Source organism: Pagrus major, chromosome 20 (genome assembly GCF_040436345.1).
Source record: "Pagrus major chromosome 20, Pma_NU_1.0".
Lineage (NCBI taxonomy): Eukaryota > Metazoa > Chordata > Actinopteri > Spariformes > Sparidae > Pagrus > Pagrus major.
The window spans coordinates 18,185,014-18,212,868 of record NC_133234.1 but is presented as its reverse complement, the minus strand read 5'-3'; the positions used below and the strand labels follow the sequence as shown (position 1 = coordinate 18,212,868).

The 27,855-nt window shown below is 40.7% G+C and overlaps 4 protein-coding genes across 6 annotated transcripts in view; 1 reads left to right on the top strand and 3 right to left on the bottom strand.

The window, feature by feature from the left end:
- Positions 1-826: 826 nt before the first annotated feature.
- On the bottom strand, positions 827-5,709 carry ppa1a (inorganic pyrophosphatase 1a). Its single transcript, XM_073489957.1, has 11 exons — positions 5,558-5,709; positions 5,293-5,357; positions 4,578-4,631; positions 3,654-3,773; positions 3,482-3,568; positions 3,278-3,404; positions 3,042-3,169; positions 2,344-2,429; positions 1,973-2,042; positions 1,213-1,252; positions 827-1,117 (listed from the first exon to the last, which is right to left on the bottom strand). Exons 1-11 carry the CDS (start codon positions 5,616-5,618, stop codon positions 1,089-1,091), a joined length of 867 nt encoding a protein of 288 aa, XP_073346058.1. The 5' UTR covers positions 5,619-5,709; the 3' UTR covers positions 827-1,088.
- Positions 5,710-10,609: 4,900 nt separating this feature from the next.
- lrrc20 (leucine rich repeat containing 20) lies at positions 10,610-13,351 on the bottom strand. 2 transcript variants are annotated; one of them, XM_073489841.1, is made up of 5 exons: positions 13,067-13,351; positions 11,805-11,893; positions 11,432-11,581; positions 11,160-11,327; positions 10,610-11,068 (listed from the first exon to the last, which is right to left on the bottom strand). In XM_073489841.1, the coding sequence occupies exons 2-5, from the start codon at positions 11,872-11,874 to the stop codon at positions 10,932-10,934; spliced, it is 525 nt and encodes a 174-aa protein (XP_073345942.1). In that variant the 5' UTR covers positions 11,875-11,893; positions 13,067-13,351; the 3' UTR covers positions 10,610-10,931. The 2 variants fall into 2 exon arrangements, with proteins under 2 accessions (XP_073345942.1, XP_073345941.1); XM_073489840.1 differs by having other exon boundaries at positions 13,200-13,351.
- Positions 13,352-15,073: 1,722 nt separating this feature from the next.
- On the bottom strand, positions 15,074-18,876 carry ndr2 (nodal-related 2). Its single transcript, XM_073490222.1, has 3 exons — positions 18,606-18,876; positions 16,156-16,934; positions 15,074-15,510 (listed from the first exon to the last, which is right to left on the bottom strand). The coding sequence occupies exons 1-3, from the start codon at positions 18,874-18,876 to the stop codon at positions 15,358-15,360; spliced, it is 1,203 nt and encodes a 400-aa protein (XP_073346323.1). The 3' UTR covers positions 15,074-15,357.
- A 2,076-nt stretch (positions 18,877-20,952) lies between these two features.
- Positions 20,953-27,855, top strand: part of pald1a (phosphatase domain containing paladin 1a) — a 56,151-nt gene continuing 49,248 nt past the window's right edge. Inside the window, exon 1 of one of the 2 annotated variants that reach the window (XM_073489694.1) lies at positions 20,953-21,115. The gene's annotated coding sequence lies outside the window, so the exon portion shown is untranslated. Of the gene's footprint in view, positions 21,116-25,049; positions 25,369-27,855 lie in introns of those variants that run through there. The other variant, XM_073489693.1, reaches the window with a different exon arrangement.

The window sequence follows — 27,855 nt, the reverse complement described above, 5'->3', positions numbered from 1 at the left end:
TCCTATGGTGAGATGCTTTCTACATGATGAAATTAGGCTGCGTATTCTCTCTTTAATCCTGTATGGCAATAAAAATGAATTAAAACGGGAAATATCTACCAAAGTGGACTACAAGTAAGCCCATATCTGTAAATGTGCTTGAAATGGTGAAGCTTATTTTCTCAAAATTCTTTGAAACCTTTATTCTAGTGTTGAACTGCATTATTTTTAAGCACATTTAGAACAAATAATGGGTAGTAAATTACAAAGACTGTCAATCGTGATGAGGAAATCTGTAATCAGGTGAACATAAGGAAAACAGGTAATGGTCTCATCTTACTGGCTGCATGAGAACACTTTTTAGGTGTTGTAATTATGGTTTCTAACAACATTATAAAGGATATAGTGCTTATCGAAGCTTATTGTTTAATTGCAGCCTGCAGAAAAAAACCCCGGGGGCTTATCCACTTACAGCCAAAGACTTTAATAACCAGTTATTTGCACTGTTAAGTAGCTGTTATATTTTAGGAACACTAAATACCCCATTTATTAGCCCGCAGGCAGTAGTGCAATTTGTTGTATGGCCACATGAATCATTGGGTGGAGCATTGTAAAGCATTGTGTGTGTGTGTGATCTCTGTCTGTCTTTTCCCATCAGGACACCATCACCCGCTATAGATCTATACTGTAAGCTCAAGTCTATGTGAGCGAGTGGCAATAAAATGAATACTATACACAACCCTGGGATTTACGGTGGTTTATTATAATGTTCTGTCAGGCTTGAAATTATTGGCGGGCAGTTTTGACAATAGCAGCATCAGACATCCAAGAAGAAGTGAAAAAAGAAGCATTCTTCATTCTTTATTTGGGACCACATTAGCTTCAACAAAGTGATTGCAGAAACAAAATCACACAGTATCAACAGGACAGTAAAACACAATATGAGCCAAATGTAAAGATCAGAAGATAAATGAAATGACTCTATATTAGGAACCATGAGGCCTAAATAGCAGCAGCCTATGATGGAAGCAAAAGCAATGTGACCTAAATCAGATGAAGAAAGACAGAAGTGATGGGAGGAGTGAAGGTTTCTGCCCGGGATTTCCTTCTTACTTTTCATAATAGAACCATTTGTCAACTGAAAGAAAATACAAAAATAAAGAAATATGTGATTTCCATAGAGCACAACCATATTGTAGCTTTAATAAACCAAATAAATGTGCAAACACTCACCTGAACTTGGAATGGGATCTTCAGCTCCAAAAGCACTGGCCTGTAAGAGTCAACGAAATCATCTGTTAAACAAATGCAGTGGAGGTCACGAGGAATAACTGTGTAGCCTCGATACTATGGACTCATAAAATGCTGTGAGAAATTGTGTCGTAGGTGACATATGTTGGGGATCTGTTTGCTGTTGAAAGCCATAAATAAATTTAGAAAACTCAAAAGCGATGTCTCTTTCTAGAAATCATGACCCAGTTAATCAAGATAATCCACATAACTCTTTATGAGCAGTTTGGGACCATCCGAGGAGCACATGAACGCAGCATCAGTCCACTAAACTAGCTAACGTTAAAGCTTAACCAAGACAGAAGCCGTTACTGTGTACATCCTGCGCTGTCACGAGCACAAGCCTTTCATCCACGAGTAGGAGAATGATTCTGTACGGATGTGGTTTGTAAGAAAGAAAATAGTTCCTGCACTGAACTGTTCACAACAAGGTCTGAGGATTATCTTGAGTAACTGGGTCATGATTCCTGGAAAGAGACATTGCTGTTGAGTTTTTTCGAGTGCCATCTAGTTTCATTATATTCAAGAGGAGGCAGATCTCTCCACAGCCAACATCTCCAAAACTTGGCACACAGCAAAACAGTCAAGAGGGATAAATAGCACTACAGGTAAGAGGCAAAATATGGATTTTCGATGTGGGGGTGTACTGTCCCTTTATGGATGGTCTTTTAAGTTGCTGAATTTCAAAATAAAACAGACTTACAGACTTGACAACAGTCTCTGCATCTCCAGCTGAGCAGCAGAACGGACTATCTGACACACTGGTGTTCATGCTGAGTCAAGAAAGAGAGAGAAAGATAAAAAGAAACAACTTCAGCTTTCAAACAATATTTTCTCCCTATAAGCGCCTCTTAACCAAGAAAAACATTAAGGGGACCTAGAAAGGCATATATTCAGAATGCCACCACTTCAAGTGCGGTAAGAAGGTTATTTAACAGTCCATTAACTAAGCGGATTCACACTCTGCTGTCAGCGCTCTGTCGACTTTCACTCACTGCCTGATAATTATCTCAAGGATGTTCTGGCAGGAAAAAACATTAAAAGCATTCGTCTCATATTCTGAGTTGAACTCACCAGTTTAACTCCCCAGCATCAGTCTTCTTAGAAATCAGTGCCTTCCAGAACTCATGGGTGCTCTTGACTGTTTTAATGGCAAAGTCCTGCAAGACATACATATATATTTAATTTCTTTATCTTAATATAGGCTTTTGAAAAGAGTAAATATGCTTAAAGATGCACTATGTAAGTTAAAAACATCAAAAAATTGACTAAAGTTATCGACAGAATGTGAAGAATTGACAGTTTATGGCACCTATGTGTTGTTGCAAAGATATTTACTGAAGTTAGCATGCTAACTAGCTAGCCCAGGCCTGTCACAGTCCAAAGCTCTTGAGCTAGCGGTGTAAACATCAACACTGCTCCGAGCTCCCAGTCTACGCCCACTAGCTGCACAGCTAACTGAGCTAACTAGCTATTGCAGCAGTTAGCGGTTGCTCTGGTGGTATACTGCCCCCTGTTGGTTTGGAGTCTGGATTCAACAGGTGGCAAAATCTTACATGTTGCGCCTTTAACATAAAAAGATGAAGCAATCTAAGAAAATGTTTCGTCTCATTATCCCTCTAAAAATGTTTTATTATGTTTCAATTTGTCAGTTGTGCATTAATTTGATAGAACTGCTCAGAAATAGATAGAATAAAAACAGTCATATATCAGTAGTCTGACATTTTTAATAAGGAACACAGATACTGTAGATACGAGTTTAAAAAGCGTACCCTGCCCTTGAACTCTCCATCGAAAGCAAACTGGTTTTCAGGCTTCCCATCTGGGACTTTATATCTTTTGAACCAATCAAAAGTCGCCTCCAGGTATCCAGGCTTAAGTCGTCTGACATCATCGATATCTGCAGCACATCAACAACAAAGAAGAACAATGAAATTCAGAATAATTTGTCCAACTGGTGACATGTTTTCCAGCGGTACCAGCAGATTCTATTGCAGGTTATTCGTACCGTTAAAGTCGGCAGCTTCAGGGTCTTCGGTATTGATCACAATGACCTTCCAGTCTGTTTCACCCTCATCGATCAGAGCCAGAGTTCCCAACACCTTTACTTTGATTATTTCTCCTCGAGAGCACACCTGAGAATCAAAGGCACCGTTTAGAAAGAGCTGAATCAAATCTGTCTCTTCAAAGCTCCTCAGAGATGTTCCATCACCTTATTTCCAATATCACATATATCAATAGGATCATTGTCTCCGCAGCATCCTGTGTCGCTGTCCTTGTGGTTGGGGTCCTCCCATGTCTGTGAGAAGAGACAGCACATGTTGGGTAGAGCAGAAAAACATTCTCGTTTCCTGTTATCTGAATATTGTCGGAGTGGGACTTGCCTGTGGAATAGCTCCATAATTCCAGATGTAGCCTTTGTGAGGGAACACGTTCGCTACGTAACGAAGATTCCCCTTCTTTAGGTCTTGTTTCAGCGGGTTGAGGGGATCTTTGGTGGCAATCTGAGAAACAGACGGTCAAAACACAGTTACAACAACTTACTACAAACAGAAGGTGTCACTGACCCACTATGTGGACTGGGAAAATATATCTAATGATTTCTTCACTTTTTAATAAAACCATGAAACTCGTTGCAAATTCAGCCAAACAAGGATTGTGAAAGATTAGTGTGCCAAGGAGGACACTGGTGGGGACAAGCACTTGAGGTGGCACTTTGATTGGAGAACACTGTAGTCAGCTCTTCCACAGGTAAGCCAGTCCTTCCTTGAGCTCTTAAGTTGGCTGTAAGAAAGGATGCCAGGGACATTGCAAATGCAAAAAAGTGGAGGAGCGTAAAGAATAGAATAAAATCTTTCGAAGCTAAGTTGCCATGGTCGTATTTATGTTCTGCTCTTTATAGTCACTGTATTGTCAGGGTTAATAAACAGACGGATTAAGCTTTTAAAGCTTTACAAAACATGAATGCATCAGACACGATATCATAAAGTCCAGCCTTGGATATCTGATTGTGTGATTTCCTTCTCACAATGTCACTGAATTCACCATTAACTCTTCACCAAAACAGTTTATGAAGCTTTGTGTAAGATCATCGTGATCCTTGACCAGACATCACCTTTTTAGTGTGATCATGTTTGGTTCAGGAGGTATGATGCAAAATTCTGAAAATGTTCAAGGCCCCAGTGTACTAAGTTTCATGCTTTTACTAAAAAAGTGGACATCGTATTCACATACACCTGGAGCGAGAGTATCAGAAGGGAATATGCATTGATGTAATAAATGAATAGAAAAAAAATATGAAAGCATACCTCCATCTTTGCATTCGTCCATCTTGGAACCTCAACAACGGCGTGGAAAATATTCTGCAAGATGATCAGCAGTTAATACAGCTTTGTTACACCAAGGATACATTTATGTTCCTGTTTTAGGAACCCATCCCCCTAAAATGCATGACAGTGATTATAGGCAGAAAGACAAAGCTCAAACTTCTATAATTGGGAGCTGTAACAGGCAAAGTATTTTTACATATGACCTATAACAGGCAAATAATGGACTCTTGGACCTGTGATGAACCTTTTTTCCTCTCCAAAGGTTTTAGTTGTAGTTGTTGTAGTGTTGCGGTGCTAAGTAAAGTCAGTGAAGGTAGCACACTGACTATGGCCCCCAGGTGGTACATGGAAAAGCATCTGTTCACTACTGCAGACAAATTGGCACTACAGTGTAGAGTAGACTCTATCTTAAGGCTAAAATAGCAACAACAGTTAGGAAATAAAGTACAAATTATTGATTTTCTCGATACTGTCGACTCATTTTGATCCCCTGGAGGACATAGTTAATACTTTTGAAACTACAATTCATTTATATACATTTATATACATAATCATATTTAAAAACTCATATATATGAAGGCATTTTTACATTTTAAAGGTAGCAGATTGGTCTAAGTAGGTCTAAACATGTTTTCTCTCATTGTTTTACGGGTATAAACAATCTGCAGTATTATCTGTGACACATGAAGCTCACCTCTGCTTCATTTGCGTAGACGGGGATGTCGTGGAAAGGAGAGACGTACTTGCCTGCGGAGTTTTCTATGAAAAGGACAAATAACATTAAACTCTATGAGAGGATCTATCCACGAAGCTCCAGGGTCACTTGTCCTCACAGCCGTTACAGTAGTTGTTGCTACATAGGAAGTTAATAAAGCAACTATCACACTATGCACAATCCAAAGAGGGAACATCCCCCCACTAACACACACAAACTAGTCCATCAGAGCAGCTGTGCTTACTGAAAAACAGCCTGTAGTCCTGTGTGTTCGGCCTGCCCCTCTCCTCGACGCTGAAGCTCATGTCTGTTGTTGCTGTCGGACTCTTCCTCGGTGGTCTGAGCACTGTTTCAGGAGGACTAAGAAGCTCTTGACTGACAGGCAGTCATTGAGACAGAGGCAGCATGCATGCGCACTGCTTAAGCCGAGGGTTAAAGAGCTGACAGCTTCCTGTATGTGACAATAGGCCCTGCTGTATGGACAGTATGGCAGCCAGATGACAGAGCCATGCTGGGTTTCATGCATGGTTACATGATTGGCATCTGCTGCTAACAAGTGTAAATAAACCTGTCAGAGATGATCAGAATAGTAAACACCAGCTGATTTTTTCTGATTACCACCTCTCCATAGGTCTTATGTGAAGTTTCTAGTGCCTTCTTAGCGTGTGAAGTGATTTGTTTTTCCATTTCCCTGCTGTAAGCTGTGGCTCTGGAGAGCTCTTTTCAGACAAAAACAGATGGAGCTGACTGGTGTTAGCTGTAAACCAATTAGCGAGACGGATTAGGTGGCGTGCCGGTGTCGTGACTTCTTGCCTCTCGAGTTTCACTCTAACTATTTGATAACATACTTATGGGCCTATTTTTAGCAACATTATCTCTGAACATTATTAACAGGATTGATTGTTATGCTCACAAAAAAAAAAACACTGTTTCTAAATCCACATGTTATGAAATGTAATGTTTTATTGTGAAATAATATTCAGAATAAAATCACGCCCAGACAGTGTACAGAAGTTTTTTTTAAAATGAAGGAGAGCAAATATGACCTGAGAGGTGTTTGTAAGCTAAAAAAGCAAAATATAAAATTGAGTAATCCACTTTTGGTTTTCAAAATAATGGTCTACAAAGCTATTTTTTGAGGGTTACACATCTGAAGGCATAAAAACACAGACTGTTAACTTTGTTTATGTCTATACTGTTTATAATTATTGTTTTATGTGTGACGACATGATGAAAATACTGCTACTGCTAAAATAGTGACTTATCTTTTGTGTCTCAGATCCATCACTTGTATTTTGAGGGTCATGGATGGCATTTTATGGCCCTTGCTGTGGTACAAATGCTGAATAATAGTGTAACCTAGTACCTTTTCTAAACCTATCTGTTAACCTTCAATGTTTTAAGTTATTTATGTTAAAGTAAAGCGTATAACTGCAATGAAAGCAATCATTTCAAATAAGGTGACACAGTGTAGCTTATGTAGTTTTATTTCAACTGTTTTATTTGCTAAATTTATGTTTTGTCCTACTGTATGTGTCCTTTTTAATTGTATTGAGACTATGCTGCATGGCAGGGGCGGGGTGGCCACAGGGAGGTTCGGGAGGATTCCCGAACGGCCGGTCTGTTCTGGGCCGAACCGGCCGGTGGTCAGATTTTTTTTTTTTTTTTTTTTTTTTTAATGTAAAACGGGGCCGCGGCCCGCGATTAAACAGGCAGCCTGCCCTTACAGCCCTTGTAGGTGGCAGATTGGAACGCCAGACTGGGTCACTCTAATATCTTGCATTTTAAGGGGGGATACGAGCGGCCCCCCCTCTCAATTTGAGCTGATCCTTGTTCCTATTGACATGTGATTGGCTCAGCCGCTCAGTCAGAAGAACGGCTGTTTTCCTGTTAAAAAAACAAAAAAGGAAGGAAGGAAGAGGGGCAGGATCGCGATGATGAAAAGAAAGAAGCCAGAGAAAGAGATGGGTGGAGCAGAGAAAGTGAGGATGAAAAAGAAAAGAAAGTTGATAGAAGACGCAGCAAAATGCGCGAAATTAACTGATATGTTCCGTCGTGGTGGGACCAAGGTCGGCCAGGCCGGTGATGACGACACGGGTCCGAGCAGCACGGCCACAGCAGGTTAACAAGCACCGTCTACACCGCGCCATCATCCCAGACAATATAGTGTTTGTGTTTCAGGACACAGACAGAGCTATCAGTAAAGTTACACAATAAATAAATCATTAATTTGCTTTGTCAATTAAAAATAAAATCCATAGGCTACCAACTGACCATAAAACACTAAAATTCATTGCAATACTAAATAAATAAATAAATAACATTCTGTTTTAAAGATATAATTTAAAATTATAAATATATATATAATATAATACGGCTATATTTCCTGTTACGTTTCTGCATGTGTGTGTGTGTGTGTGTGTGTGCGCGCGCGCAGCACTTTTCTTAAATTGAATTTTAGATTTTGTTTGTGTTCTAACACTGAATTATTTGCAAAAGTACTATAAATGTTATCATTGTTGCTGTTAATGTTAGACACAGATAATGCCAGTCATGAGAGTGAGGAGGAGAGAGGGACAGATGAGGAGGGACAGGAGAAGGAGGAGGAGGAGAAGGAGGAGGAGGAGAAGGAGGAAGAGGACGAAGAGGAGGAGGAGGAGAAAGAGGAGGATTAAATAGGGAGAGGAGAAAGAAGAGGAGGAGGAGGAGTAGAAAAAGGAGGATTACACAGGGAGAGGAGAAAGAAGAGGAGGAGGAGAAAAAGGAGGATTAAACAGGGAGAGGAGAAAGAAGAGGAGGAGGAGGAGAAAGAAGAGGATGGGGAGAAAGAGGAGGATTTAACAGGGAGAGGAGAAAGAAGATGAAGAGGAGGAGAAAGAAGAGGGGGAGGAGGAGAAAGAGGAGGATTAAACAGGGAGAGGAGAAAGAAGAGGAGGAGTAGAAAAAGGAGGATTACACAGAGAGAGGAGAAAGAAGAGGAGGAGGAGAAAAAGGAGGATTAAACAGGGAGAGGAGAAAGAAGAGGAGGAGGAGGAGAAAGAAGAGGAGGGGGAGAAAGAGGATGATTTAACAGGGAGAGGAGAAAGAAGATGAAGAGGAGGAGAAAGAAGAGGGGGAGGAGAAAGAAGAGGAGGAGAAGGAGTAGAAAAAGGAGGATTAAACAGGGAGAGGAGAAAGAAGAGGAGGAGTAGAAAAAGGAGGATTACACAGAGAGAGGAGAAAGAAGAGGAGGAGGAGAAAAAGGAGGATTAAACAGGGAGAGGAGAAAGAAGAGGAGGAGGAGGAGAAAGAAGAGGAGGGGGAGAAAGAGGATGATTTAACAGGGAGAGGAGAAAGAAGATGAAGAGGAGGAGAAAGAAGAGGGGGAGGAGAAAGAAGAGGAAGAGGAGTAGAAAAAGGAGGATTAAACAGGGAGAGGAGAAAGAAGAGGAGGAGAAGAGGGAGGGAGGGAGAGAGAGAGAAAGGAGGAGCAGCAGTTTGTACAGTATATTGAACAGGTATTTTTTCACACACACACACAGTAGTTTTGTTGGTTGAAAATAAAGTATTTGTGTTTAAATTAAATTACGGTTCTACTTGTGCCCTTCGTGCGATCGGATAAAAGGCCTCTCCAAACCAAGCTCCCGGGCTGAATTTCAACCCCAGCCCGCCCCTGCTGCATGGTGATTCTGCACTTTGTATAAATGTGAATGATTAATTAATATAGAAGCTCATTTAGCTTTGACATCATTATAGCGAGATGTAGTTTTAATGGTACATTTACCAGAGCTACAGTACATCATGGTAGTGATTAATTGACCGTACCATTTTTATGCTTTTGCACATTTTTATAAAATTATATGGTGTATTTATATATAAGTTATTAATGATGTTGCTGGGTTATTTAATAATTAAGTAATTGAAACGCAACAATGGCCTCACAACATGGTGCAATTAAGTTGAAATTGACGCTTGAATAGATGTTTACACAGCACCTGCTAAATGACTAACAGCTAGCTGATAATTTGGAAGAAAAATGCCTCCAACTGTGAACATAATTAAAATGCTTGTTGCCTACAGAGAGCCAAATATCTACAACTGTACACAATAAAAGCTTCCCTCTACTGTATATAATCAATACGCAGTGAGTAAGAGGGCAGTCGCAGAATAAAAGGTCACAGAGTGGTCAGCAGAGGAGTCATGAGGCTGTAAGCCCGCCTCTTTGCTAAATACTTTGATTTTAAGAGTCTGGCATCCTACCTTTGCGTACACCAGGCATTATATAAAACGTTTTACACCGAAAATGGATATAAAAAACACATATCATAGTGCCGCCTCCCTCCTCTTGCTCTTCTGTGTCGATATGCCACAACTATACCAGACAGTGAGCCCAAACATCAGCTTATGGTTGATCCAGACTCAGCAGTGATGCTATTTAAAGAATTCTTGAAAAGCCCGAGCAAAATACTCTCTGCAGAGTCTCTGAAGCCTCTGTTACAGATGGAGGGTTGGAGCGGTGTTTACAGTATCTGTCCCGGACTAAATTATTTTACACACAGTTCCTTTACTGGCTATGATCTGTATCCCAGTTCACACTATTACCATCTATATTTATACAACCATGATTGTATTCAATGATTGAGAAAGTGAACCTTAGTGACTTTATAATGAAACAAGGGCTGAAGTAATTAACCACCCAGTGTTTAAAAGCCAATTAACTGTCCCAGAATACAAACATTCCCTGATTTAAGCTTCTCAATTGTGAATAGTTTCTGTTTTATGCTACTGTAAATAGATCAGGGCTTCTGGACTGTTGGTCAGACAAAACAAGATATTTAGAAAACGTAATCAAATATTGACTATTCTATTACATTTTTATATTAACAACAATAACAGGATGCCTATGGCTATCAGGCTATTTTATACCAAATTCAAGACGGATTTTTGGACAAATTACCTTTTTCTTATTCCAGCATTGCAGGTAAGTATTAAGGTATGTGGTATATATATATGTGGTACTGTGCAGAGGTAGGTTTTTTGTGTAAGTATCAAGTATAAAGGCAGTATTAGGTTCAAGGTGTAAAGATTTTGCTATGACATTAGAAAAAATATTGGTTCAAATGAAATTACTTACCTGCAGACACCCTGAATAATCACCTATTCATGAAAATCCTCCTCAGACTAAATGAAAATGAAAATAAGCACTAAATAAAACAGTGTAGCTGAACCTTACTTCAGGGTACATTTCTGTAAACCAAAACAAAATTCTCTTAACATCGACTCAGCAATGAAAATCATGACACAAGACTACACAGCCTCCAGTGTATAATTTTTAATTGAAAAACCTTTTTTATTCTATCAAAAATAATAAATAAGTCCAAAAAACATGTTTCTAAAAATGGCACTTAAAAACGGACTGATTTAATCTCCAAACATCATTTTTAAGCTTTTGGTAATTCAATCAAGGAGGACGCCATCTCCACACCTTTGTTTTTTTGTCTCTTGTAAACCCACTCTGATATCATGATCAGTTCAATATCTTCAAGTATCACGTTTCCTCATTCCCCAGGCACACAGAAGCATCCAACCGAAAGGCACACAGCATGCAGTCTATAGGTGGGTCACTGGGTGACTTATTTTTAGGACTCTGTGCTGGACACGATGTCAAAATTGTGTGGCGATTGCAGAGCAGACAGAGTGTTTGAGTCCAGAGGGTTTAACTTCACGTTTATCCACTTCAGAGCAGGCATTGCAGACAGCTTCTCCACTGGTATTTCTATAAGAAAAATAAGAATAAGGAGCAAATGTTAGCTCAAATCAAGCCACGTAAGAATACAAAACCCTTTGCTTAAATAAATTATGATTACCGGTGATGCTATTTCCCTCCAGGTTAATCCTCTCCAGTGTGGCTATTTCAGTCAGCTTATCAGGAAAGATGGAGAAGCTGTTATTAGCCAGATTGATGCAGGTCAGATGCTCCATTTCTGCCACGGTGTTAGGCAGTTTGGTGAGGACATTGCCTCGCAGGTCCAGTTCTGGAGTAAATTGAGGAGTCACGACGTTAGTCAGATCAACAGCATGTATCAACACAATGTTCTCTTGAAGACTGAGTCCATGAATTACGTGCATAATTTACTACCTCTCAGCTGAGTGAAGGTTGAGAAGAACTTGCTGGAAAGGGCCTTCATCTCATTGTCAGCCAACGTGATAATGCGGATGTTGTCTGAGACACTCCGCAGGACCTTGAACACACCATCTGGGAAGGATATGAGCTTGCAGTTGGACAGATCTGCAAAGAAGAAGAACATCATTATCAAATAAATAAGCATTACTGTAACAGGAGCCATCATAGATAATTAAGATTCAAAGTTATGGTTATTTAAGCCTCTGTCACCACCTGCTGGCGACATCTGAAATAGCATCAACCAGAATATTAAATCAGGGCCCTTCAAACACATGCTGGGACACTGCAGATGGAGCGAGTGAGAGATAAAACGAAAATGGAGTCTTACCCAAACTGTCCTTCTCCTCCTCTACGGTGGCATTAATCCTCCGGGCCACATTTGCGACTGCTTCAGCCATTTTTCTGTGGTCACTGATCCTGAGGGAGGTCGTACAACATCACACTTACATATACTTTCATTTTTACATTAAATGTATAACAGCAGAAAAACAGTTACAGTAACTAACAATGAGATTATATTATTAAAATGTGCAGCTACATGCAATTGGTCCATTTAACACTGGTTCTGTTCACCTAGCTGTGAGGGTAATAGGATCCTGTTAACAACAACAAGCAACAAGTCATATTCCCTGTCAATATTTTCTGTTATTTCATAAAATGCCCTATTACATGCCTTCATCTCAGTACTCATTTTGAAGGGTGACACATAACGCTAGAGATGATGAAATGAATAAAACGTGTCTTTATGAGTTTTTAAAGGTGCTAGATGAGATGAACATATTATTATATACTCTACTGGTGAAATGTAATTAAGAGCATTAAGTCAACTTTACTTGAGTATATCCATTTATGTGACTTTATACCATCACTCCATTTCTTGACAACATAAAATTAATAGTTATCAGAAAAGATAAGCTCCTAACTAAGGTTAATTAACAATAAATTGACCTTTTATTATTAGTTATTATAAAGTGTTACACATATTGAGTGCTTTTACTCTCACTCTTATAATGCCGATGCTAATACTCGACCTCAATAAGATTTAGGATGCAGGACTTTTACTGGTATAGTATTTTTATTAGGGGTAGGATTATCAGGGCTGATATTCAGCATTTTCCAGTTACCGGTGTCTGTGATTTTTTTTGTCGGCCCCAAATATCAGTTTTCAGTCTCCTTGATTTCTGATAATCGATATCAGCCCTGAAAAAGCCATATATCGGTCGATCCCTAATTTTTCCACTGTGGTTTTGCTACTCATACTTGAATAGATCTTCTTTCGCCTGTCTGTAATACTTTAATACAAGTTAATTATCTGAAAAATGAATGAAAAATGTAAATCTGACAGCCAATGCAGACATGCATGTAATAAAGGCAAGTTAGAAAGTCTCCCAAACATGAAAACACTTGTGTACCAGCTGTATATTTGCCTGTGTTAGTTGACACTTGTACTAAATGTTAGACAGACACAGAAGAGCAGCTACTGTGAGGTATGTCAATACAAGACAATACAATACTCTCATTCAAACGCAGCCTGTTGAGCCATTATCAACTTTAAAACTCAATTAAAACCACGCTTAAGAAGCCACTTACCCAAACTAGAAGCTAGCTAACAGCTACTGTTACACAGCCTGGCAGCTGTCAGTCGGCTAACGTTAGCAACAGCGGCTCAACCACAGTCAAATTTGGTGAGTGTGTATTTTTAGCCACGCGGAGGGCAATTCACCTGGCTGTGTCGCTAGTCATTACAAAAGACCCACTGGTAAAACCTCACACAGTCACGTTAAACACACTTTGTAAAAGTCGTTGTTGCTCAGCCACTATTGGTAACTAAGGCACATGCTAACTTAGGCTGCTAGCAAACAGCTTCTCAGATGAACTAGCTGACTCAGGAGCGTCAGTGCTGCGCGCTCAACGTGCAGACGATGTTAGCTCGAATTAAAGGGGCACTATGTAGTTTTGGAGAGGAAATACAAACTCATAATTTTGATATTTACAATGTTAATAAGTCAGAGATATTTATTTTTTTCCATAACTGAATAAACAAGCTGTTCCCAGAGGAAAATAAGGTCCCCAGAACACTGTTTGAAGGCAAGGTGGCAGGGTCCGCCACATATAAACAAAGTAAAACAGTGTGAAATTGTGTTGTCCTTTAAGGTCAGTTGGTTTATTCGGTTTATTCAGTCATGAAAACAAAGAGAGTTTGTTTATTTAGTTTGTTTAGGCATGAAAAAAAAAATCTTTCTCTTCTGATTAACATTTCTTCCCAAAAACTACATAGTGCCCCTTTAAGTAGCTTCAGACATGTAGTGGTAATACTAATTATTACTAAATTAATAATTTAATTCAGCCGATATTTGGTTAATGATATGTTCAATATCATGTTAATTTTGTCAGCACGTTCAAAATTCATATGTGAATCCTGCTTTTTTTAAATATTTTAACATTTAATCAGAATATTTAGACAGTTTTCATGGCGATTCTTGTCCTCCTTTTAGCTTAAATTTCAGCCTTAAAATTATATTGCTAAATGTTAGGCTATATATACATGACATATATCTCCAGATATATTGACATATCCTCAAAAGCACTTCATAAACGCTCGGACTGGGCGACAATATCAAATGTCACAATAGTTTTAACAAAATATTAACACCATGAGATTTTAAATAAATAGCCAAATAACCTATAATGTGGATGTAATGAGTAAGTGGGTAAAGTAGAGTAGTCTGGTAAGATAATAAAATCACATAACTTTACTGTAGCAGCCTTTAAAACCAGGAGAAGACAGTTATGCCATATCACAAAAATCTAAAATGATACATATCATGGTAACAGTATAATATTGATATATTGCCCAGCCCTAACTTAAATATATTTTGAATTTAGACCTTTTTCCATATAAATAATCACCTGAGAAAGTTAAATGTTGTCTTACCTCTGAGTGCCGGTCAACTATTCCCAGTTTGACCAGTGTAACGGTCATGACTCTGGCAGATTCCTGGTTAGTCAGTGTATTTTCAAAGGATTTGAATACAATGAGCTCTGTGGCTTCAGAAGAATAGAACTTAGTTTACCATTGTTAAAACTAACTGTCAGTTTACAGTATTTGCTGGATATGCCCTCTACTATTATGCTTCGTTTTGATTGCGGGGGGGGAATTTGGCTATGACTCACCGCTGGATGACTGAAATGCTCTAAAACTAGAAAAGTCCACCTGTTTTGGGGCGTCGGTACTTTTGTATCTCACATGCCAGCGATCTGAGCCATGGCATGTATTGTGTTTTGTGGATATGTGTGCAAGTATGTTGTGTTTCTATTGTTTTCTGACAGTCCAGCAAGAGCTGTTCAAAATTAAATACTCAGGAAATATTCAATCAAATGGTCAGCAGTCAAGCTTTCAACGCCAGCTTCCGATCGGTACCTTTTCTTCATGTTCACACGCCAAAAAACTAAGATTCACACAATAAAACATAACAAAATATACAACCGATGTGTAAAATGTACATAAATACAATTCTTTTTAATATTTACAATAAATATACATTAATTCAGTTACATAAAATGGTGGCGTACAATAAAAACAGTGCTGGAATATTCAACAACATTGCCACTTCATGTTTACATTGATGAAATTGATAAGGGGAATAAAGTTGTACAAACAGCTGGAATCGGCTGGATGCTTGTTGTATTTCAGCACATCTTGAAAACAACAATGTTCTCCCTACAAACCAAAGCTCACATCACGAACTACAAACCTGTCTCTGCACATAGATCAGCTACAATCTCACAGTGCACACTGACAAATATCAAAGAGCTTTTTTTTTAAACGTCTGGCTAAGTGTTTTCTTTTGTTTTTTCAGAAATCGGTTGCTTCAGGGCCGTCACTGGCAGCCACATTCATCCACGATCATGTCTTCGTGATGTCGGAGGAGCATCTCCCCGCTCTCGTAGTACAGCATGCTCAGCGGGCTCATTTTGGTCGGGGCACAGCAGGGCGCCGCCACTCGGTCGGGGTGGTAATGTTTCAGTAAACTCTGGAGAAGAAAGAAAAACAGAGCAGAGGATTTAGATCAATAATTCCAGTTTGAAAATACTCACTTTATGTAAATGAAGAGAGAGAAATGCTTATTTTCAGTTCACTTATTGGCCTTTATGCTGGTCGTTTTTCGGTAAGCAGCTAATCTCTTTTATGTGGCTGCACCCATCAATATTTCCTGCTTTTTTATTCTTAGTTAATCCTTTTTTCTGAAATTATTTGAATAAAACTTTCATTTCCCACAGCCCAAGGTGATGAAAAGCATCAAATCCTCATGTGTGAAGTTGCAGCCAGCGATTGTTACAGTTACAGTTGCATATCTTTTGTTGAAAGATTATTTTCTTCTTCCTGGACTGTCAACTGTTGTGTTGCATTCAATTACTGTATGAATTACTGTAAATGTGACCTTCCAAACAGCAAAACCAGTGAAATTACTAATGGAGTGCCGCAGAAATGAGTCTTAAACCCAGAAATGAGTTAGCATTTTTGCACTTCCAGTTCCCTCATCTCGAAGTCTATGCTGTAGTGATTGTAAGGATGTTTTTTGTGTGTCCATTATCCAACATTTTGTGTCCTAAAAGGCGGATATACACAATAACAGCATCATCGATATATAGAGGGATAGATCATCTGCACCACTCACCTGCATGTACGCATGATTTGTTGGATTTAGGTCTTCTCCCAGGGGGCCGGGGCAGGAACCCTCACAGCGGTAGGCGTTATATCTTTTAGGAAAGACGATCCAGGACCCCCAGCCGATTTGATTAAAGTCCACATGCAGGTCGACTCTGCGGCAGAGAGATTTTTCACTCCCTCTCTTGGGCGCCTGCAGGCTTCTCACTGTTTGTTCTCGCTGGCCCCGTTTGCTCCTGCGCCTCTTGGGCCAGCGGGCCTTTTTGATTTCGGCGGGGGACAAGAACTTGGATTGTTCAGCTGTGTGGAGTAAGCTCGCTCTGGCCTTTGAGTTTTCATCAGAGCCAGTGTGTGAGAAGACGACCAACAAGGCCCGGTCACTCGCGTCCTGCTCTCTTCTCGCCAAATAGACAGGCTGATCAGGAAGCGACAGGCCCCTCTTTGTCTTTACCACTTTCCTTCTTCTTGACACTCTTTTGTGTCGATTTCTCGCTGTTGATTTTTGCCGGAGCCAGCTCAAGAGAGGAGTTGTCATGTTGAACACTTTCCAGCTCAGCGATGAAGTGACCAGTGATGATTCAGTGAGCAGCCCCACCAGCTGCTGTTCCTGGCAGCTCTTGTGCGTATGGCACGCCTGGCCGTGCTGGTGATAGACCTCCACGGTGATGTTGGAAGCACTCCGTGTCCGAGGAAGCCTGATTCTCAGCTCCGCTGCCTGGATCCGTTTGTCGGCCAGCAGGGCGTAGAGGTCAAAGGTCGCAATCCAGCGCCTGTGTCTGTACGTCAAACCTGATGTAGTGACAAGAGAGAGATTAGCGAAACACATTGAGTCAGACAGCTTATCATTAGTGGACATTATGCTAAAATCAGGATAAATGTCAAACTTGTGTGTAGCTGATATGACAAGACACCAGTGAGCTTTTCAAGGGAAACAAAACCCACCTGTTGTTGAGAGAAAATGTGAGAGGCAACATGTTTTGTTATGAAAAGTGTTAGTTAATAGGTATAATATATGCATGTTATTATTGATATGACTATATAAGTATTAATAATAGCACTACAAACACATATAAAACATATCCCTAACTTATTTTTAGTTGTGTATATTAATTACAATCAAGGTTTATGTTATTCGTATGGCTTACCGCCTCTTTTGTTTTGCAAAGTCGGCTGCAGGAGCAATAATAAATGCAAAATATAATTCCTTTTGATAACTTCTGCTCTGACCTCATGATTAATGCTCGTATTAATCACAGATGTATTAAAAAAAAAACAATCCAGTCATTGTTCCAGTAGGACAACATGTGCTGCGCCCACAGCTGTAAGAGGCAGCTCATTGTGATTCATTGGACAGGTGTGGCTCCAATTAATTTAAAGGATTAAATGTAACTAAGTACATGTACTCAAATACAGTACTTAAGTTCAATTTTGAAGTACTTGTACTTTATTTCCTTTTTTTCCACACTCAACTTCATTTAAGATGCAAATATTGTACTTTTTACCCCACTACATTCATGCAATGACTTTAGTCACTAGTTACTTTGAAGGTCGACGTAAATAAAATGCAAAATATAATTCCTTCTGCTCTGACCTCGTGATTAATGCTCGTATTAATCACAGATGTATTAAAAACAAAACCATCCAGTCATTGTTCCAGTAGGACAACATGTGCTGCGCCCACAGCTGTAAGAGGCAGCTCATTGTGATTCAATGAACAGGTGTGGCTCAGATTCATTTAAAGGATTAAAGCATCTTAAACATTTCAGCTTCTGTATTGTCCAGTGCATTGGCCTATTAAGTGCAGACCGTTGATCAAAAGTGCAAACCTATTAATCCACTCAAAGCAAACACCGAGGCCCGAAACCAATCATTTAACACGTCCCTGCCTCTCCTGGCTTCTGCATATCCTCAGTCAAACAAATAGGTAATAACTCTAACACCTAGCAGCGATGTGGAGTCAGCTCCAGCTCCAGGAGCAGCAGCAGCAGGGAGGCCTGTTTTTCTCTGCGTGGATTGCTTGTGCCATTAAATCCCGAGCTCTAATCTAATCAAGCCAAGTGTGAAGGAAGAACTGAGGGAAGTTGTTGATTTGAACTAACAAGAGATTTGTATAGGGGGGGGGGGAGTGTTGGAGGGGAGGGGAGGGGAGGGGGGGACGTCTGGCGAGGTATCTAATCAACATCAGCTATTTAAGGAAAAGAAGAAGAAGAAGAAAAAAAGAGGTTTGCTTTGAGAATTAGACAGAAAAACCCTGCGGCCCCTTTTCACACGCTGATCCCTGCATGGTTATTCGCCTCCCCTTGCGATGGGGATGTGGATTCAGACCCTCTGAGGTCGTCTGGGACGCAGTTTTTTTTTTGACAGGAAAACAGCTTAACATTTCAGAGGCTCCTTTAAAAGATAGAGTAGCTATCAAAAAAAAAAATACACTCATTTCCTCCCTTTTGCTCCAAATCTCACCTTTGGCCACCACGCTCTTCACCGTGTCCGCCTGCCTCGCTGCGTCCCGCTCCAAAGTATCCAAAGGCCTGGAAAAGTTCGACTTGAAGTTCCTGTAGAGATGCATCATGTAGGTGGGCAGGTGGTACGAAGAGGTTCGGTCCAGCAGGGAGAACCTCTGCAGCGACCGCATGTACACTCCATCCCTGCTGGTCTTGTGGATCCCCTGCGCCTGCAGCAGGGCGAGCAGGGATGCGTGCAGCGCGACGGCCAGCAGTCCCAATGAGCGCATGTTTAATGACAAATTCCTCTACCGGGAGATTAGGGGTGTCTTATATACTCTCACCCACCCCCTTTCATGTTTAACAAGTAGCTGAGAACATTAAAGGAAATTGACATGCGTCCTCAAGACTTGTTACCTGACAGCTCATCATCCATTCAGGTGGTAATGAGGCGCCTGGGTGCGTGTTTACAAGGAGCGCTTTTTTTCTCTCTCTCTCCCTTGCAGCCTGATTCCCCCCCCCCCTCCCATCCTCCCATCCTTGGATTAATTGTTCCAGCTATTTGTCTTACACTAATTGTTAGGCTTTCCCATAGTGTGATGCAGTCTGGACGATTGGGCTGCTGTGCTTATGACTAATGAAACATCACAAACATTAACAGCACAACACGGGGCTGACATGTTCTGCTGTCTAACATTTACAGCACAGTGTGGCCCTCATGTGCAGTCCATCTTCTGTTTTAAACATCTGTCGTGTAGCTTTGTTTGCATTCAGGGCTTTGCACAAGGATATTGAGATAAAAAGATGCAGTCTGAGATAACAAGAGGAGCAACACGACATGAGATAAGCTCAATAAAAAGTCAGTATTGAGCTCAGACATGTAGAAACAGGAAGCAGTCAGCTTATCTCTTTATCATGTTTTATTTTCCCAATGTTCTCTTCCTTTAATATGCACACACTGGATGTAACTAAGTACATTTACTTAAGTACAGTTGGTTAAATTTGGAGTATTTCCCCTTTTTGATACTTTAAACTTCAACTCGGTGATCTTATCTCTCTTTTTCATATTTTGACTCCACTAAGGTTCACTTATAATATGCATACACCCAGTGATTACATGTAACTAAGTACATTTACTCAAATACAGTGCTTAAGTTACATTTTTAAGTACTTGTACTTTATTTGAGTATTTATGTAATGACTTTAGTTACTAGTTACTTTGAAGGTTGAAAGTTGCTTTGGGCATCAGAGTATTACATTACAAGTATTACATCTCATCTCTCTTTTTCATATTTTAACTCACCCAATGATTAAATGTAACTAAGTACATTTACTCAAATACAGTACTTAAGTTCAATTTTGAAGTTCTTGTACTTAATTTGAGTATTCTGCTTTTTTTTGACACTTTAAACTTCCACTAATACAAATAGTGCTTGAGTAAAAGTCTTGAGATATATGATATTAAATGTACTTAAGTATCAAAAGTACAAGTAAAAATGAATTATACATATATTTACATATATTACTTACTACATGTCGACTGATTATCAGCCTGGATGATTATTGGATCTGATATTTAGCATTTTTCTAATGATCAGAATCAATGTGTGTGTGTTTTTTAATCTGATTCCAGGTCAGATCAATAAACATAAATCTGGCTCTGAAGCTTCATGTAATCTGCAAAGTAACAAGTAACTAAAGTTATCAAATAAAGATGTAGTTAGTAAAGAGAGCACAATACCTGCCTGTAAAATGTAGAGTACAAGTATAAAGTAAATGGAAATATAAATAAATAAATAAAGTGTACTTAAGTAGAGTACTTGAGTAAATGTACTTAGTTACATCCATCACTGTGTATATTTTGCCTACACTTTTACATTTAACATCAGATTGGCATACTTTAAGACTTTTACTCAAGTAATATTTGACTATTTTTCACTTTTGCCAAAGTAAATCTTTACTTTTACTCAAGCAGGACTTCTGGCTACATTTTACAACACTGCAAACACTGATCATATAGAGTTTTGTAGCTTCTTATGGCCAATTTTCTGAAGTTTAAGCAACTTAACCATACTTTTATGGCATTATCACTCCTATAATGCGAATATTCCTATAATATTTATACAGTTGTAAGTGTTGGACAACTGATATTTGCATGTTAAGATAAAACACATCGGCCCACAGTGTCACAAAGCTGAATAATGAATGTTTTAATTCAGGTTTAGATGAGAATAATTGGAGAGAGAGAGAGAGAGAGACCAGCGCAGAGCATCCGAGGATGACCGCAGACTGCGCATGCGCTCTCCGTCTTTATTCACATAGCGAAATCCTTTTCCTCGTAAATTTCCCGAGAAAGGAGCAAAAAAAACAAAAAAAAACATCAATGGACGTTTTTTCCAGCGCTGTGAAGAGAAAGCGGCGCACATCCTCCTCCTCAGCCCACACACCCAGCAGAGGACACACCGAGCTGTGAAAACATGTTTTCTCGGGTTGAAATCATGTTTTCTTCACCCGCCGTGTGCTGAAATGGTGAGTAGCTTTAAAGTTTACGGGCTGTTGTTGAACGAGCCACGGCAGACTGAAAAAAGTGCACAGTCGCGTGTCGTGTTTGGATGATAGCGCTCTTTAACAGCATTTGATGCCCTTTATTGATTGTGCATTGTGAGTATTTGCAGCCGAGGAAAAGATATTTTCATCATGATGTGAGGTATTTGTGTGCTTGATGGGGCACACATGTGCTTGGCATCCCCCAACCCCCCCCCCCCACACACACTCTCCATGCCTGCACTGTATTGTGCATCTAGTCAGTGATCAACTATGACCTGTCCTGCAGATTGTGCTCATTATCAGCCAAAGTTGTGAAAATGCAACTGTAAGGCAAGTAACAAATGAGTTTATGATTTACGAGGCTTGTATCAGTGCTGTGAACGCATTAAAGGTGCTGTATGTAGTTTTGGGGAACAAACACTCTTTGTTTTCATGACTGAATAAACAAACTGACCTTGAAGGACAACACAGTTTTACTTTGTTTATATGTGGCGGACCCTGCCACCTTCCTAGCTTCAAACAGTGAGTCTCGGGACCTTATTTATCTCTAAGAACAGCTTCAGTTATGGAAAAATTAATATTTCTGTGTTTCTGCCCCTTTAATTTCCTAATTAATACTATCCTAAAAAGCCTTCCAGGGAGCCCCATGTTTGGCAGACTTTATCTGGCATTAATAGATCATTTGAACATGTACAGAGTGATAAGATAACACGTGTTATAGAGATATGAATACAAGTGTACCTTGAAACTTTGGCGTGCCCCTCGGTGTGTGGAAGCCTACTGATGTAGGACATTATCAAAGGCACATTTCAGCACTTTCGGAGAACATTTGTGCACAACTCTGCAAGCAGTTCACTGACTTTAATGTATTTTTCATATACTGTTAGATTTGTCCTAGTGAACACAAAATCATTTCAACTTAGAGATCCATTGACTCGCTTCCTCACTAAAGAAGACTGAGAGATGGGATTGAAAGCTCTGAAAAGCTAGTTAGTGGAGGCTTAAACTTCTTTTGTCACACTTATTGTTTCCAAAAATCAAAAAAATGACCTTCCATGCTGAATTATACAATGTTATAGCCAACATATATATATAAAAAATGCAAATATCTTACTAAAACATACAACACTTAATCTTGTCGTGATCAACCTTCATGAAATGTACCGAGACATGTTCATTCTTCCCATTAGGTCTAATGTTAATTATGTGCACAGAGTCAGTAAGACAAAGCACATGATGTTATGCTTTGATGTTTTGCAGTCCCGGCCCTTTTGTTAGATTTATTTTTTTTTTTAACCCGTGCAGCTGGGATCAGTCTCCTCATATCGCTCATATCACTTTACCTTTACATCCCCGGGGGGAGAAGTGAGACAGAAACTGGCTGCTGACAAGCGAGAGCGCAGATCAAACCGCCGGACATCACAATTAATCAAGAGCGAGAGCGTGAAACTCCTCCATCAATGGACGCCCGGATCATAAATGATTGAGCTGTTTATTCTTGATAAGAGATCAGAAACGTTGCTCCTCCCAGGCTTAACTTGTGAAATGTTGCTTTATTATGAAGTATTTATGAGTTATAGGAACTCAAAACATGGGTCCAGTTAGGTTTGGGGATTATTTAGGCATGTTTAACCCCCTAAAAACGCAGAAATGGTTGATTTTCTTTATAAATTTGAGTCTTTTTGCTTTGATTTAATTGGCGCAGCCTTTAAAATAGTGTTGTCAAGTTTATTCATATAGCCCAGAATCATTATTCAGTGACACAGGAGGCTTTACAGTCTGTACGCTGAACACCACCCCTCTTTCCTTACGCCCTGGTATCCGTAACGTTGTGCCAGATTATTGTATAAACACCTGTTTGATAAAGCTGTCGTAAGATAATGAACATCTGTGTCTCAGTGCCTGGGAACCTTGTGTACACGCCTCAGTGCAATGGATTATTTTTACCACAAGGTGTCATATTTGATCACTGGACTCGAGTACATTAAAGAACTCAAGAATATTTAATATCCCTTAAAACGTGCCCCTTTGGGTCATCTTGCTGTCATTTGTTTTTGATACAGCTTGAATGGAAAAACACTGACTTTCCAATAATGTCTTCACACTCCGAGGAGCTGAACTTTGTCCCAGGTGAAATATTTCCCTCCACTATCTCTGACTAAGACAGACACCAGACCTGAGAAAGTGTTTGGACAAGACAGGTGATATTAGCTGTACGCTCCTTTTTTTTTTTTCTTCCCTCCCATCAGGAATGTGAGAGAGAGGAAGGAACAACCACACACTTCAAATCGACGGAAATTAACTTGTCAGAGAAACCGAATGTGTCATTTAACAGCTTTTTTGGTGCCTTATTTCCCTTAAATTTCAGTGACGACTACTAGTAGAGCTGCAACGATTAATCAGTCAACTTTTAAATTCATTCTCAACTATTTTGATAATCTTTTATATCAAAAAAGTCAAAATTCTCTGATTGTTAAAGCTTCTTAAATGTGAAAATTTTCTGGTTTCTTCACTCCTTTACAACGGTAAACTGGATATCTTTGGGTTGTGGACAAAACAAGACATTTGAGGACGTCATCTTGACGTTTTTCACCATTTTCCAGTATTTTATAGACCAAACAACTTATCTATTAATGAGAAAATAAGCGACAGATTAATCATCAATGGAAATACACATTAGTTGCAGCCCTACCTCTACTAGACAGTGATGTAAAGTGTACCCAAGAGTCATACATGAGTAAAAGTAAAGATAGGGTGTTAAAGTATTACTTTGGTCGAAGTGAAAGTCATTCATACGAATAATACTTGAGTAAAAGTCTCTGTACCTAAGTACCAAAAGTAACTTGTGAAGTGGAAGTTTAATGTAACAGAAAATAGTCCCTCAAAATCGTATTGTACTTGAGTAAATGTACTTTATTACATTCCATCGCTGCTACTGGACAACTACTTGCTTCTCGATATTTGGCTCTGATTTATATGATTCGTGATTGCTCACTCTCTTGATTGATTCATTCCCGTCCTGAGGTTTTTCGAAGCCACGGGAGGGTCTTGTTTCACATTGTGTTGTGAGAAACATCAGAGTCTCGGCTCGCGCTGCTGCAGGAAGGAAGGAACAGGTGTGGCAGCAGTAGATTTTACATCCATATCTCGAAATCCTGCTCGCCACTTTTGCAAATAAGCTGAAATTAGACAACATCTTGTGACACTCTCCTGTGAGAGAATTTTCTCACGGGCAAGATAGGCTTGATGTCGTCGGAGTCACAGTCGAAGTCAGGTATTCTGCTGGCTTTTGTTCTTGCTTCATACAGCCTGCAGCACGAAACAGGACACTCGAGATGGTCTGACCTCAGGGTTACGACTACAAGAGGCAGAGCACACACCCCCTCGCAGCTGAAGCTTAAATCTAAGTATTTGCCCAGCTGTAAGCCTGTTTGCCCTCAACATGGCATGTGTTAACCACTAATGAGCAGAGTGATTACAGCATCGTAGTGAATTAGGCTTATGTGATGTCATCTGTGTGCAGTTGTCACCGATCGCCAGCCTCCCTGGCAGGTCCACATTACATTGCATCACGTTGGTGAGGGGTGAACGGCTTGATTGGTTTAATAAGTGAAGGTTTATTTTCTGCCTTTGACACACTTGTTAAAAGGTCTGCCATGTGTGGGAGGCATCGTGCTGCCAGGAGGCTCCGGTAGTGATTGGATAGTGGAGCGAATGATGAGTAAGCCTCTCTGGGTCCGCCCCCACATCCTCTTTACACATCCACACAAACGCCAGCATGCGCGAGCAGCCCTGCACCTCATGTACAGGGGATGCATGCAAAAAAGTAACAGCAAAAAGGAGCACCCTGACGGTAGAGCTGTGTCCCTCACCTCCCTCCTCCTCCGCCTCCTCCTCCCTCCTCCTGCCTGCCTGCCCTGCTGAGTGCCTGTCTGGGATCTGTCCTCACTAAAGGACACATTCATTGACTCGCTTTATAAGGACGCCTTAATGATGCAAGACCGCCACCGCCGTCTGCAGTAGTGTGATCAGCAGGCAGAGACAGATTGCCTCACAGATCATTGAGAGAGAGATGCCAGAGAGGATGTCTGACTGAGACCGGTGCCGCTGCCTGTCGGGAGAGCTGTCATTTTGGTTATTTTTAACCGCCTGTTGTCTGTTTTTTTGTTTTTTTCATTGCGTTCCTTAGAGACTTGAGCACCTCTCGGATGGAGGACTGATCAGCTGAATGTCAGGTATTGTTGTGGTACTTTGCGTTATGATACCTGCGTCCTGTTGCAAGCTTGTGGTCGCTAGAAAATGTCATCGGTGTGACCCAAAAGGAAATATGTGTGATTTTTTTTATTTCTGATTTAAAACCAAACTATCTAAACGTCTCAAACTAAGAATGATCTTGATTTATCGTGGAATATAAAAGCTACACATTCTTCTCCAACACCAGTCATGTCTGATGTCCACATAGCTACATGGATTACATTCTTCCTGGCATGTGATGCCTGCTCTCTCCTCTGAAGTGTTTATCAGCTCTCATTCCATTAACAGGAGGACCAGTGCCTGTTTGACAGGATTCTGGCTTCCCACGCCAACTTAGAAAAATGCAGCTGCAAAGTCAGTCAGGATGTGTTTGCATACTGACGCACAAGTTTACCGTTTCAGTCTGAGTGGCGAGCGAAACCAAACATGCTAACAAATTGGTCCGTTGGAGACGTTCTCCCAGGGGTTTGACAAATAAAAACTGCTGTCAGCCACCCTGACGGTGCCGACAGAATATTGTGGTGAGACGCTTGGGTTTGTAGAAAAAAAAAAAGGAAAGGCAAATTACTGCAGCCTGGAAATCATAGGGGGATAAAATTGCCATCTTGAAGTGAAATAAATTACAGGCAGGGTTCAAAAAATAGATTTGCACACCCTTTTTAGCAGCTCAGCGTCAAGCTGTGATGAAAGCAGGAATGTGGAAGGCTAAAGGTTACTCATGTGATTTATGTCTTATTCATTGCTGTAACATGGTTTGTTTTGTCCCCATAGATTCGTTGCTTTAACTGGAAGAAAAAAAAACTGTGCGCTCAGTCTGTTTATCTGCACTATCTGTCTATAGTTCGATCAGATTTTGGAAAATTGCATCCTTGAACAATGCATCGATGCATGGCTTCCTCTTTGCCACAGTCTCTTTCTGTCCAGGCTGCTGCCGGGCGATTTGTTTTGGACGAAAACAAACATCGGAGCTGTAAAGCTGACACAAACTCACACAATGAGGTCTTTGGAACGGTTCAGGGGAGGAGGAAAAACAAAAAAGATTTTCTGCAGAGGAAGCGCTGAGCTCATTTCCGAGCACCACTGATATTTAGCTCAGGAACTAGCAATGTCCTGTGGAATCACGCCTGTATGTAACCCTTCACCTCATTGGTGAAATATGTGTACAGCTGCAGGGAGGAAGTTTCAGAGAGTACAACTAAGCGTTTCCTGTCAAGGTGTGCACACGCTTCCTCTGCCTGGGGGGGGGTGTGTGTGACTGGGTCGCGATGAATGGTTTGGTGGTCCGGTATCCTGTGATGATTGGGAGAGCGTGGGTAGCATTGTTACACATACGGCTCTGATTTCATTACACCGAATTAAATGAAATCTGAGGCACATATATGTGGCGCTGCTTCTGAAGTGATGCATTCATATTACGCCGCCTTTCATTATGTGGTTTTGTGCAGCCAGCAGTCTTTCAAACATAACATTGGCAGACTGAACGAGTGGCTTCCTTGGAGACCAGAAATGCCCAGGATCCTTGAATAGGATGAGCGACGCTGCCAAGTAAGCAAGTAGCATTGAACTTTGACTTGTTTTGTGTTTTTTGCGCGACGCTCGCGGCTCCCTTCTCCATCTTGATATGGGAAGCCGTGTTGAAAGATCTCCCAAAGCGTTACGAAGTGATACCCATCTCCCTTGAACCCCTTGCATCTCTTGTGAATGAAGAGCGCTCTGCATCCTTCCTCGGGGCCACCAACAGATGCATCCTGCAGCTGCACGCTCCTTCCTGTCTGCGCTCAGACCCTTTTGTCTGAAGACGTTGCTACAGCAAAGTTGGGACACCGGCTGAATTTAAATGGGGCGGCCCTGAATGGAGCAATGCTGGTAGGCTGGCAGGAGGCTCCAGTTTCCATGGTCTTATTCTTACTGTGCAATCGGTGGATTTAAATATTAGTGCCCAACCAGCTGCTTCACGACCTGGCTGGCCAGTGTAGAAACACACAAAAGGTGAACTCAAGATCATCTCATCTTTGTCTGGTCTTTATGTATTGCTGCAAAGGACATCCGAGTTTGTCTTGTCATTTTATTGGCCGCTCACTGCTCTGGCTGACATGTGGGATAAACAGCCTCTCTGATGAGTTGCCTTGATTGGATCTCCAGGAGGATGTTTATGACTGAGGGCTATTTCTACTCAGGCCTCCGCCCCAGCTGCCCGCCTGCTACACCAGGCCTGCCCAGGCTGAAATCAGTGTGGCTGAGGTTGTGTCTAGTTTGAACTTCCGTCATCAAAGTGTGTATGTGTGTGTGTGTGTGTGTGTGCGCGCCATGGTCTCGCAGCAGAGGTGACAGATTGTAAGGTAAGACAGAGCAGGGTTTATGATGGTCTAGTTTCAGGGAGCAAGCTGCAGCGTTAATGATGTCACGTTTCCTTTGCAGGACTGTGCGGCCGAAGTCAGGAAGCGTCAGTTAGGTCATTTAACACGTTT

Coding starts and splice junctions, on each gene's coding strand:
- ppa1a (XM_073489957.1), bottom strand. CDS start 5,618: ATGAGCTTCAGCGTCGAGGAGAGGGGCAGGCCGAACACACAGGACTAC. Junction 3,774..4,577: donor GGACGAATGCAAAGATGGAG/GTATGCTTTCAT, acceptor TCTGTTTCTCAG/ATTGCCACCAAAGATCCCCT. Junction 1,118..1,212: donor AGATCCCATTCCAAGTTCAG/GTGAGTGTTTGC, acceptor ATTTTCTTTCAG/TTGACAAATGGTTCTATTAT.
- lrrc20 (XM_073489840.1), bottom strand. CDS start 13,219: ATGACTAGCGACACAGCCAG. Junction 11,894..13,199: donor ATGACTAGCGACACAGCCAG/GTGAATTGCCCT, acceptor GACCTCCCTCAG/GATCAGTGACCACAGAAAAA. Junction 11,328..11,431: donor AACCTTCACTCAGCTGAGAG/GTAGTAAATTAT, acceptor AATTTACTCCAG/AACTGGACCTGCGAGGCAAT.
- ndr2 (XM_073490222.1), bottom strand. CDS start 18,876: ATGCGCTCATTGGGACTGCTGGCCGTCGCGCTGCACGCATCCCTGCTC. Junction 16,935..18,605: donor GAAGAGCGTGGTGGCCAAAG/GTGAGATTTGGA, acceptor TCACTACATCAG/GTTTGACGTACAGACACAGG. Junction 15,511..16,155: donor CAAATCATGCGTACATGCAG/GTGAGTGGTGCA, acceptor TTTCTTCTCCAG/AGTTTACTGAAACATTACCA.